Genomic DNA, 12534 nt, shown 5'->3' on the forward strand with positions numbered 1-12534 from the left:
TGAAGATGATGACCAACACCTTGAAGCGCACCCGGAAGGCTACCGGCAACCAGTGCAGCTCGCGCAGCAGCGGTGTTACATGGGAGCGACGAGTCCCTCCCAACACCGCCCGCGCGGCCGCATTCTGGACCAGTTGGAGCCTCTGGGTGCTCCTCAAGGGGAGCCCCATGTAGAGAGCATTACAGTAGTCCAGGCGGGACTTCCAGCTCTATTCTGATTGATTGACTGATTGAAAGTACCGTTGTCAAGTCACATATCTCCCACCCAATAGCTATGGTTTTTTTTATTTTGCAAATCAAGAATTCTGCATTTGTCTTCATTAAAAAATTTTTTTAAAGTTCAGCCCATTTCTCTAACCCCATCAGGATTTTTAATTTTTTTAATTTTTGTTTCCTAGAGGTATTAGCAAACCCATTCAATTTTGTGTCACCTGCAAAACTGTAAGCAATCCTTTTGTATTCTCATCCAGATCATTAATAAAAATATTAAACAGTTGAAAACGTAGGACTGCACCTTGAGGAGATAGGTACCTTTCTCCAATGTGACAAGGAGCAGTCAACTACGATTTTCAAACCAGCAATATATTCACTTGAAAGTTATCTCCACCTAGAACATACAAAATCAGATTGTGAATTAACATCCCATTAGACATTGTACTTCGTCAAGGCATTGCTGAAGTCAACATACATTCACACAATCTATCAAAGGCACCCAATCAATACATGAGATAAGGTTAGTCTGGAAAGATTAGTTCTGACCACAGGTAAATACTGGATTGTTTTGAGGACATTTACACTCTGATCTCTTTATGACCTGCTCTACAATCCTTCCAGGTATTGATGTCAGACAGATCTATACTGTACTTTGCTGAATCTCCCTTTGTTCCCTTTTTGAAAAAAAAGAACACCACTTGCCTTCCTCCAGTCATCTAGTACTTCATCAGTACTCCAGGATTTCTCAAAGCTAAATACATAAGAGTTTAGCTATACCACCAGCTACTTTCTTCAGTATGCAAAGCTACAATTCATCTGATCCTAAAGATTTATTTTTTCAAAGAAGTATCCCCGAACAGGTTTTTACCGCCTTCAAGCTTTTCTCTTGCCCCCTTCAACTTATTGTTCATAATCCAGTTTTGGTCATCGTTATGTAAAAAAGATGTTGAGACTCTAGAAAGAGTACAGAGAAGAGCAACAAAGATGATTAGGGGACTGGAGGCTAAAACATATAAGGAACGGTTGCTGGAATTGGGTATGTCTAGTTCAATGAAGAGAAGGACGAGGGGGGACATGATAGCAGTGTTCCAATATCTCAGGGGCTGCCACAAAAAAGTGCCTGAAGGCAGGACAAGAAGCAACGGATGGAAACTAATCAAGGAGAGAAGCAACCTAGAACTAAGGAGAAACTTCCTGACAGTTAGAACAATTAACCAATGGAACAACCTGCCTCCAGAAGTGGTGAATGCTCCAACACTGGAAGTTTTTAAGAAGAGACTGGACAGCCATTTGTCTGAAATGGTATAGGGTTTCCTGCCTGAGTGGGTGGTTGGATTAGATGACCTCCAAGGTCCCTTTCAACTTTTATTATTATTATTATTATTATTATTATTATTATTATTATTATTATTATTATTATTATTATTATTATTATTATTATTATTATTATTATTATTATTATTATTATTTCTGGAAGAACAGTTTTGGGGGAATTGTGTAGCTCTGTTTTTTCTTTATATACAGATCCTTTCCCATTAATTTTGAATACATCTGAAACAGTCCTTTTAGTCTTAAATATTTCACCTAACTCATCTGGATATTTCATTTTCCAGACATTCTCTCTACAGTTCTAGATTAGTTCCCTGTATTCTTCCTTCTTGATCCAGCCCTGTTTTCCTTTCTAAATGTGTCCTTTTTCTTTTCAGATTTTTGCTTTGCATGGCCATTGTGGCTTCTTTTATTGTCCTCCATTTTTTTCCTTTGGAATTGTTTGCAATTTTGCATGTTGTATCTCTTTCTTTAGGAAATATGGTACCACCTATATTGAGCTCCTGTTCTCACTGTTTTTTTCTTTTCTTTTTGCCATGCATGAGTTCCCTTGAGGTAAAACAAGTGTAGTTGACTCATATTTTGATCTTCAAAAAAGGAGCAGCTTTTCATATAATCAGGGTAATGATTATTCATTCATTCATTCATTCATAAAATTTATAATTGCCCATTTTTCACCATTGGAAAACCTGAAGAATCAGGTTAGGGACAGATCATTATGCAAAGAATCTATGTGGTCACTAAAAGTGACACCAACTTGATGGCACATAAACAATCAACCTTCCTGTCTTGCTTTGTTTCACTTTAGAATTGTATACAGTGGAAATTCCTCACCTGAAATGAGGACCAGATTTACTTTGCATTAGTGCCAATTCTTTTTAGACTGAGAAATACATACATCAGAATCTCAGGCACATTATGTACTTTTTTACCTCTATAATTTGTCTTCCTATGAAACAGAGATTACAATAAGCTAGACAGACATTCACACACATCGTTGTGCATTCAAGACAATAATTTTAGGGTAGACTTAATCAAAATTTGAAATGTGTCCATGAGCCAAATAGATTTGGAACCCCTGTAACTGAGCAGTAACTGTATTATAAAGGCTATTATTTGAAGGGTATAATGTGAATTACTTTCAGCAGTGGGAAAATAGAGCAATCTAATGGAAGTAACTTCTCTCCAGCTGAGAAGGGAAGTTGCTTTCATCTTTCAGCTAAGATCTATGAAGGAATAAGTTTGATGATAAGTGATTGAGTAATAAATGAGGCTAAATTAGATTTTTATTGGCTTGGCATTAATAAAATCATTATGTCATCTACTTACTAACATGGTTCCAATGACAATGTATTCACCATAATTCAGCATTTAATAGTGAATTTCAAATACCGAACAAACCTAATGATAATATATTAATAATAAATCAGCATTTCCATAATGCATTATAAAGGATCTAATGAGAGAAAATGCACAATTATTTAACATTGACATACAGTAGATACTTTATAAAGCTGCAGTATTCCTGAAACAAACAAATATAACTCTATACCAGGGGTGTCAAACTGCCGGCCTGCGAACCGGATGCATCATAGTGAAACCATGCCTACCCCATTACCGGCAATGGCAAAAAAGTCGCAATACATCGCAACACATCACGTGATGTTGCGAGTTTGATACTCCTGCTCTATACTAACTGAAATTGCTTGCAATTTTGTTTATCTGGACATTTTGGAGTTCTGGGACACACACACACACACACACACACCAAACTTCTCAGCTGCCCATCTCCCTCATAGAGGAGCATACAACTACTACAAGTAGTACCGTGTTTCCCTGAAAGCCCTACCCCCAAAATAAACCCTAGTTTTGGGGTGAGGCACACACCTAAAAATCAAGCTAGGGTGGGAGTGTGGAGCTGTCCCATGCCCTCTGCTCCCCTACCTTGCAGCCAGGCCTCTCTTCACCAGCCCACTTCTTCTGCTGCATCCTCAGGCCTGCATTTCACAGTCAGAGGCCTTTCTGGAAGGCCTCTGCAGCTGAGAACCGAGCTATGGATTGAATCCATAGCTTGGTTCTTGGCTGCAGTAGCTTTCCGGAAAAGCCTTTGACTGCGAAATGCAGGCCAGAGCTCCATTCTCAGCTGCACAATTAATCTGTTTCCTTCGGCTGCAGAAGAAATGGGTCGGCTGGGTGGGGCTGATGCTGGAGGTGAGAGGAAAAGACACTCCCTGAAAATAAGACCTGGTGCTTCTTTTGGAGGTAAAAAAAAAAAAAAAAAGGCCAGGTCTTATTTTTGGGAAAACATGGCTGGATTTTGGGGGGAAGAAAGCAGGTGCCCTCCCTCAATTTCAAGTCTTTATAAAGTAACCTTCTACTACTTGGTAGTATTTTCTTATCAGATTTACACAACAACTGAGTGTCCGATGTCCTCTGTCTGCTGAAAACAAACGCCAGGAACACAGGAACAAAGTGACCAACAAGTGTTTAATGCATGCAAAATGAAAGTCAGCACTGAGAATGGTTTGCTCCCAGTGCCTTACATAGATGTGCCCTGCCCTCCAACCCCACCCCAATCAGCAAGCCAGCATCCGGTCCGTGCAGGTAAAAGCTGCAGTCCAATTTCCGACCCCCCCCCCTCTGGATGCAACACTGCAGCCTTTCCTCAGTCGGGTGGCCTCTCCGGGCCACATGGCCTCTGCAGCCACCGGAGTCACTCCGCGGTGTGTGATGCCATCAGGCGGCCCTTCTGGAGCCCAGCAGCCTCACACAGCGGCCGGTGTCCTCCCCGGCCACCGGCAGCGTGCCACGCGGCGTCAGGCAATGTTCCCGATGCCCAGCTGGTAAACGCCATACCCGGCTTCCTCCCTGACTTCCGGCAACAAGGGAGAGGCAGCCGCGGTGAAAGGCAGCCCCCCGACGCCCAGCTGGCCCGTCTCCGACGCCCAGCTGGCTTTTGGGATCCGGGTGGCACACGGGATTTCAGCCGGCATCAGACAGAGGTTGGCTGCGGGTGGCTTCGGCTGGCTGCTCCGTTCCTCCCCCCCACCGGTTCGTGTCGAGCCCAGGGGCTTGACACTGAGTGAACAGCTGTAACATTCCAGGTCACGTGAAAATATGAACCAACAATGATGATTGTGTATAATAAGGAGCCATATATTGAAAGTGGTGCCCTAATCAAACTAATAAAAAATATCCATTACCTTACAATACTCATCAATGGGTATAAGGCGCTTAATAGCAACATCACGGATATGACTTCGTCGGAAGAGAATTTTGCCTATGATAAATAACATAAAGAAAAAACAAAGTTATTTGTTGTTTTATTAGAAATTCACTCTAATGAATACTTTGAGGTGGCAATAATCCTTAGTCAATTGTATATGAATATACTTTTCAATGTAATCATTTTCCCATTTTGAAACTCAACACATTGGGAAGGTACCAAACTTGGAAAAGGAAGAAGGACATTCAATGATAGAGTTGTTTTATTCGTATCTATGATAAATTGAAACTTTTAGAAACTTGAATCTTCTGGGAAATATAGGTGGATTTGGGGTGAAAGTGGAAGATTTTTCTCTCTATTACAAGTTCTTTCCAAAATAGCCCTCTGGGAAAACTATTAGACAGTTCTTTCTGATATACACAATAGCAAAAGGACACAGAATACACCAAACTCTTAGATGTATACCCCAAAATAATATGGAACTAATCAGTAAAAAGCAAAATACTGTTTATATCAATTTGTCAATATAATGAAACGGAAATAGCATATGGAATTGTCATAAGTGCACTGCAGATTTACACCATTTTCTGAGAAAACCTTTCAGTTTTCCCCAATATGATGTATTGGACTTCCAGATGGTTTGGACTTCCTTGCCAGTCATCTGTAATTCTAAGAACCACAGGAGGCCATCAGAGCAGAAAAATATTATTTAAACCCAGCCACTAGATACTAATAGAATATAATTAGCAGATACGTATGCCCCATTAGGAAAAGTGATACATAATTCATTTATTTATTTACAATATTTTTATATTTCACACTACAAAGATTCCAGGAGTATACAATAAAAATATTAATTTTAAAATGTCATCCTATAAAATAGCAATATTTTATATATAAAAACCACATGAAACCATACCTAAAAGTAATTAAGTAAATAATCATTTGCAAATTGTAGTAGCTTAATGCCCAATCTGAAAACAAATCTCTTCTTCACAACTTTTTATTGCATATTTCAAGGAGATTGTTATTTAAAAAGCTAATAATATCAGTATATATCCCGCCCTGAGTCCCGTTGGGAGAAGGGCGGGATATAAATCAAAATAAATAAATAAATAAATAAATAAATAAATAAATAAATAAATATATAATTGATTAAAAACCATCTATTTTCAGGCTGATAGTATGCATTTATTCAAGCGAGATTACTGAAGGAAATGATATTCCCAATTTTTTTTAAAGACACAATTATACAAATAGCAATTTCACATTGATCTTCCCAGAGCCAAACAGAAAACTCCCATAAATTGATTGCAAGGTTGCAAAAGGCGCTATGGGTTTTTATTTTAAATTACTTTAACTGTCTTCTACTTCAATTTTATTTGCAAAAAACCAGGAAAACAGAAAACTGATTTCATTCGTTTCCTGAAATATTTGAGGCTGCCAAATCATTTTACTGGCTAAGTCTATTTGGAGATGAAACTTTGGAATACAAAAGAATGCACAGAAAGGGGAACTATGGATTGACAATCCAAAGGCATTGTTTCTTTTTAAAGCAAATCAAAATATGCTATATAAAATCATTTGAAGAGCTGTTTAGAACAGCACGTTTGAAAGCAAACGCTGACCCTGCAATACTTAGCTTTTGTTTTCGGCTGTAACTTTATAATTTGCTTTTGCTTTTTTTAAATTTTGTTTATGCTTTTCCCCTTTAAGTGCATATCAAAGTTATATGGTAGCTTGTCACTATGCAGAATCAAAATCTTGATTTAACAGAGGAGTCTATTCTCAAAGCCATGACCTAGCAGAACACAATCACATTTCTGACATTTATCAATCCTTGTGGCATCCTCAACCTCTTTGCTGGTTGTTTTATTTATTGTTCATATTTATTTGGTTGCCCACCTGACTTTAGGCATGCACAATAAAACCAGCTAATAAACCATTAGGGCGAAGGTTCATGGCCTGGTACTCCGCTGAAGATGTTATCTAGCCTGGTAATGAAACATTCGGAAACCAATGCACAGAAAACGAACCTTCACCCTCATCCTACAACCGAGCTACAGATATTCGCCACTATTGCAAATAAAACATTCTTTAAAAAATATCAAAACATTTAGACATAAATAGAAATAAGATCATGAGAGAATACCTCAGACTAAACATATGGGTAGTCCTCAACTTATGATCGATTGCTTAGCAACCATTTGAAGTTACAATTGCTGCTAAATGACTGACCCCTTTTATGATTGTTACAATGTAGGGATGTAATGGGCAGACTCCATTATGATTGTATGTTGAGGACTACCTGTAATACAACCAATATGCAGGTTCCTTGTTACCAGGAGATTCCCAGGTCTGCTAAAAAAAACCCCACACATCTGGAAGATCACTAGGATCGGGGACAATCACACCCCCAGGGTGATGATGTTCCAGAGGTAGATGCCATGGGAGAAAAAGCTCGTCTCCTAGGTCCCATCTGATGCCACTCATTAAGAGGCAGGACTTATGACTTGCCTGTTCTGCTAAACCTGATGGGATGGGTAGATGTAACTGGGAGAGGCAGTCCCTCCGATAACCTGGCCATGTAACATATAAGGTTTTAAAGGCTAAAGGAATACTTTGAAGTGCCAGCATTATCTATAAGGCACTAGATTTATTCCCTGTGAAAACAAATTTAGACATTCAGATCTAACTGCCATCATGTCAAAAATGATTTTAAGGGATTCCTTCCAGGAGACACTTTTAAGATATTTCTCCTCTTTTCCTATATGGAACAAATTTAATCACCAGGGAAAGAAGGGAAGTTAGTGGTGGGATTCAGCCAGTTCACATTGGTTCAGTAAAACCGGTAGCTAATTTCTTTTGAGTTCGGAGAACCAGTTGACATGGCAGAAACACCACCCCCTCCCGCCCCCGATCGGACCCATGTGACACCTTCTTTCCAGCTCCGACGCGGTCCTCCGTCACTTCCTCGGCCACTGTGAGCAGTCCCACAAATAAAAGAAGTTTATGAGACTAAACAAAAAAGTTCAATGAATTCCAAGTTCGCGAGGTCTTTTTTTTTTTTTTTGCAAGACATTGGAATTGATTAATTGAACTTTTTTTTTTTTAGTCCCACAAACTTTTGTTTCTGGGACTGCACATGACAACGGAAGTAGTGACAGAGGAGCTAGAAAGAAGGTTAGAAAAGAAATGGGTTGGGAAGTGAGGGCATCTGGGCGGTGGTGGGAAGGGCAAGATCTCCAACTCCACGACGGCAGAGAAATGCTTTTCAGCTCTGGCGCTCTAACTGCCACTTCGATGGCTGTGTGGGCAGAGCTGCGAAAAGGGCTCGGAAGGGAAGTGAAAGGGAAGAGGATGGGTGGGCAGGTGAGGGGGGATCGGCCGAAGTTGTCCTGAAAAGAAAACTAAAAGCAGCCCCCGCCTCGCCCGCCACCAGCAGTTCAGAGAATCCGCCTCTGAGCTGGCTGGCTGGTTGGCCAGCCGACAGCTGAGGAGGCACTGCAGTGAGTCGTGCCCGGGAAAAGGAGAGCATGCGAGGCCAGGACAGGGGGGAGGCAAACTAGCCATGCTGGGATGCATCCGGCCATGTGGGACCTCGGCGAGTTAGCAGGCATCTGGTTGAAGAAAGGGACGGTTGCAGTTCTGCCTGCTTTATTACGCCGCAGGCTATTAACAGGCAGCCTGCTCCATTTCATTAAAAATAAAAGGGTTAATAGCCTGCCCCATAATAAAGCAGGCAGAACACCGACCGTCCCTCTCTTCAGCCACGTGCCCTCTAACTTTGGTTCCATAGGAAGAAGGCAGGTATCAAATGGCGACTTATTATTTTTTCTCCAAACGCCTGTATACGGCGTTAGAACTGATAGCTTTCAGGGAGACCGTGTGGTCGAGGAAGGTACCACTTGTAATCAAAAACATAAGAGGCACTGTCCTGCATCATGTCGAACCGGCCACAGAGCCACTTCGGCACAGGCAGAAACAGCCCCTGGACGGCTGGAAGGGAGCCCTCGCCCAGCCCGGGCCCCGTCTGCTTGGCAGCTCTGACGGGGGCAGGGGCGGCTGCTGTACTGCTGCTGCTCTGAGCCCCTCAACCCGCCAGCCATGCAGGGAAGCAGGAAGCAGCGGTGATCCCTGCATTGCCTGGCCTGACCGGCAGCAGCTCTGGAAGGGAAACTGTGCCGCCCATCCTTGCACTAGTGGGGGGGTGGGTGGCTGGTGGGGTCCCGGCTGCTCTGATTCCCTCCTGCCAGCTGCTCCCCCTCCACCTCCTGCTTGGCGCCCCTTCTATGCAATCCTAAGTGACCGCAGTGTGGATGAGAGGCTCGGCCAGCGGGGGCGCGGCTTTCCCCATGGAGGCATCCCAGCCCTCCCGCTCCCCTAGCCTGACCCCCTCACCTTCCCCCAGCCAGGACCTGCTGACCCCCCCACCCTCCTGCACCCATCCCATTCCGAGACTCCTGCAGCCCCCCTATCATTCCCTCCTGCTCCCCCAACTGAGACCTTCAGCAATTCCGCAATCAGGAGGGCCTGCCCCTCTGATGGGACCTCCTGCCCCCACCCTAGTTGACCCCCTGAGCAGCCCACCCTGACCAAGAAGAGAAGAGAGAAGGCGAGGCAGAGAACCAGTTGTTAAATTATTTCAAACCCATCACTGAGGGAAGCCCTACTTTATATAATTCGCAGAACTGAACTCAAATTCTATAAAATCACCTTTATAAATTTAAATATTTCTTTGATAAATTGTTTAATAGCAAGTCACTTTTCCAGTGAGTTGGTTTAGAACAATTTAGTTTATATTTAAAAGTCCAAAAGCATCTAGGTTGGCTTATCTGAGATTCACAGCCAGCAGAAGTAAATTAAAATTTACAGCCCATATCTTCTTATTGATGTACCCATAAACCATTCAGGCAATCAAAGTAAATGGCCAGTTAATCTTGCTTGCCATTTACACAAGCAATCACAGTAATGCATGCTCATGTCTCCACTGCAACCAGGAACATTAGGGCTATTTCTTCTAATCTACAGGTGGTACTTTCTTTACAATTTATATTATTTTAAGGCAGTAGGCAACATATAAAAGTAGGCAACATATAAAAGTAGGCAACATATAAAAGTAGGCAACATATAAGGCAGTAGGCAACATATAAAAGTAGGCAACATATAAAAGCACAAGTGCTCTTTAAGGTCTTACAGAAAGCAGAATGCAGTTGACATATTTTTTGCTGATGACAGACATGCTGGTGCTGCTTTCTTTACCAATTTACCTGATCATCTGTCAAACAATACAAGTACCAAACGTATCACTGCTGTATTTCAAAAAATATGTTCAATTAAGGTATTTCTAACTTTGCTGTAGAAATACAAACACTTTTAATTTCCAATAAACTTTAAAAAGGCTTCAGCATTAATCTCTGACATACCCCTTGATCAGTTCATACATATATAAAGCAAGGTAAAATATTTTATACTTTGACTTGATAAATGAAGGCATAAGACAGAGTTGGTAGGAAGCCAAAAAGACACTCAACAATGGAAGATGTTTTCTTCTTGATTCTTGGAAAGAAGAACTCTATCATTATCATAAATGTAGATCTGCTCTCTAGAACCCACAAAATGGTTTTTAAGATATACAATGACAGCATATCTTATCCTTAAAATTTAGGTAAATTTACTTAAAAAAGGGATTATACCCAATGTTGTTTTCCTCTTATTTGAACATGAACCAATAGCTTACTTTAAATATTTTATTATGCATATTCAGAATGGTTTTCTGTAGGCAGAAATGGTAAGAAGCTATTTTGAAATAGATTAGAATCTGCCAGCTCTTAGAGTTCTGCATAGACCCTAGATTTTCTTTTTAAAAAGCTAATGAGTATCTACTCAACACCTTGTTACACCCATTCAAAGCACAATGCCCAGATCAACATTTGGAACAGACTTCTGCAACATGATGGGGCTATGATAACTTAACTGCTTCAGGCTTGAGAGAAAGAAACTGGGATAAGGAAGACTATATAACATTAATTCTTCCATTCAGCCATTTATATTTTGCCTTCTTTTACCTATTTTAAATAACAAACTGCTTATAAAGCTACATTTTTTCCACAAGCTACTTCTAAACAGAGAGGAGATGGAGGAGTGGAAGGTGGAAGACTTTTAAAGACCCAGAAAGATGCTCATTCCAATTACATAACAAAACAATAGGTAGCCCTATGAAGCACTCTTCATAGGCACAATTACTAAATTGCTAGATGCAACAGCAGAACAGGAGCTTTCTAAAGTGTTCTGCCTATTAGGCAGTGTACTTTTTCCCCACTGCCTTCGTTTGACAGATCACAAGAATATCACTAAAGGAGTACTCAGATGGAAAGGTAAACCCATCCCTCTAGTCATCTGTCAGAACTTGCCACCCTCTCTTCCAGTCAGAGATCTATATCAGGAAGAACAATTAGTGGATTATCATTAAGAAATCAGTTTTACTGCAACTCAGGGGGCGTTATTTCTTTTTCTTTTGTATAATTTTAAACAAAAATGATGCTAACATACTCATTTATGAGCGGTGGTGGCACAGTGTTAGAATGCAGTATTGCAGGCTAATTCTGCTGACTACCAGGAGTTCAATCCTGACCGACTCAAGGTTGACTCAGACTTCCATCCTTCCGAGGTCAGTAAAATGAGGACCCAGATTGTTGGGGGCAATAGGCTGACTCTGTAAACTGTTTAGAGAGGGCCACAAAGCATTGTGCAGTGGTATATAAGTCTAAGTGCTAAGTGTTATTGCTATTTTTAGCACCCTAGAAGAGTTTTACATAAACCCACTTATGTTCCTGGGGAATGGCCATCTGACAATTCCAGATACCACTAGTCGTTTGATCACTTCAACTGCACATTTGAATTGTATTGTCTCCATAAATCCAGTTCCCTGTATGAAGCAATGCATTTCCCAAAAGGGATGGACATTTTACAAGCCCTTGCAAATAGAACTATGTTTTGAATGACAAGCCCTTCTCCTTCCAATCTTTCAGCACTATGCAATATAGACAGTGATTCAGCAAGAAAAAGTCTATCTCCTAGTGGAAAGCTGGTCTGCATTAAAGCAATAGCAGTAGCACTTAGACATATATACTGCTTCACAGTGCTTTACAGCCCTCTCTAAGCAGTTACAGAGTCAGCATATAGAATAGCTATTATCTTGAGTAGACGGTATGGATACAATAATAATGGATAACCTGCAGCCTATGTGTTACAGGGACTCACTCAAGTAACCTTGATAGCCCAAAATTCCCATGATCACAGAGATGAAATTTGTGGCAATCTGTTGATTTGGGGCCACACAGCTTTTATATATATACACATACATATATATTAATCACTGTCCATTTTGAATACATAGCAGAAAGAGGAAACGTGAGAGTTCACAAGGTTGATACTATATGGAGCAAAATGTGACTGAATCTGGATGTTCTGCTTCGGATACCACGAAGCCTCTTCCCAGGTAACAAGGAAAACAGGTCGTGAAGAGGATATGTAGCATCCCAGATACTATTGTGGACCCTGCTCAAGCAGCGCTTATATGCCATGTCCTGGATAGAAGGAAGTGAACTACCAATACTCTTTTCTACCATCCTCACCACTCTCTACACAGCCTTCCTGTCCGAAGCAGTAATGCTTCCAAACCAGACTACCAAACTTTTCAATTAGAAGTTTATTTATTTATTTATTTATTTATTTATTTTGATTTATATCCCGCCCTTCTCCCAA

The 12534-nt window shown here is 40.9% G+C and overlaps 1 protein-coding gene across 1 annotated transcript in view; it reads right to left on the reverse strand.

Moving 5' to 3' along the window:
• Positions 1-12534, reverse strand: part of LOC107296629 (SH3 and PX domain-containing protein 2B-like) — a gene marked incomplete at its 3' end in the record, with an annotated part of 55855 nt that overhangs the window by 32449 nt on the left and 10872 nt on the right. The window contains exon 2 of the mRNA XM_015825975.1: positions 4745-4821. Within this exon, the coding sequence (XP_015681461.1) occupies positions 4745-4821 (77 nt within the window). The remainder of the gene's footprint in view (positions 1-4744; positions 4822-12534) is intronic.

This window comes from Protobothrops mucrosquamatus, unplaced genomic scaffold (assembly GCF_001527695.2).
Source record: "Protobothrops mucrosquamatus isolate PMUCROS unplaced genomic scaffold, P.Mucros_1.0 scaffold2909, whole genome shotgun sequence".
Lineage (NCBI taxonomy): Eukaryota > Metazoa > Chordata > Lepidosauria > Squamata > Viperidae > Protobothrops > Protobothrops mucrosquamatus.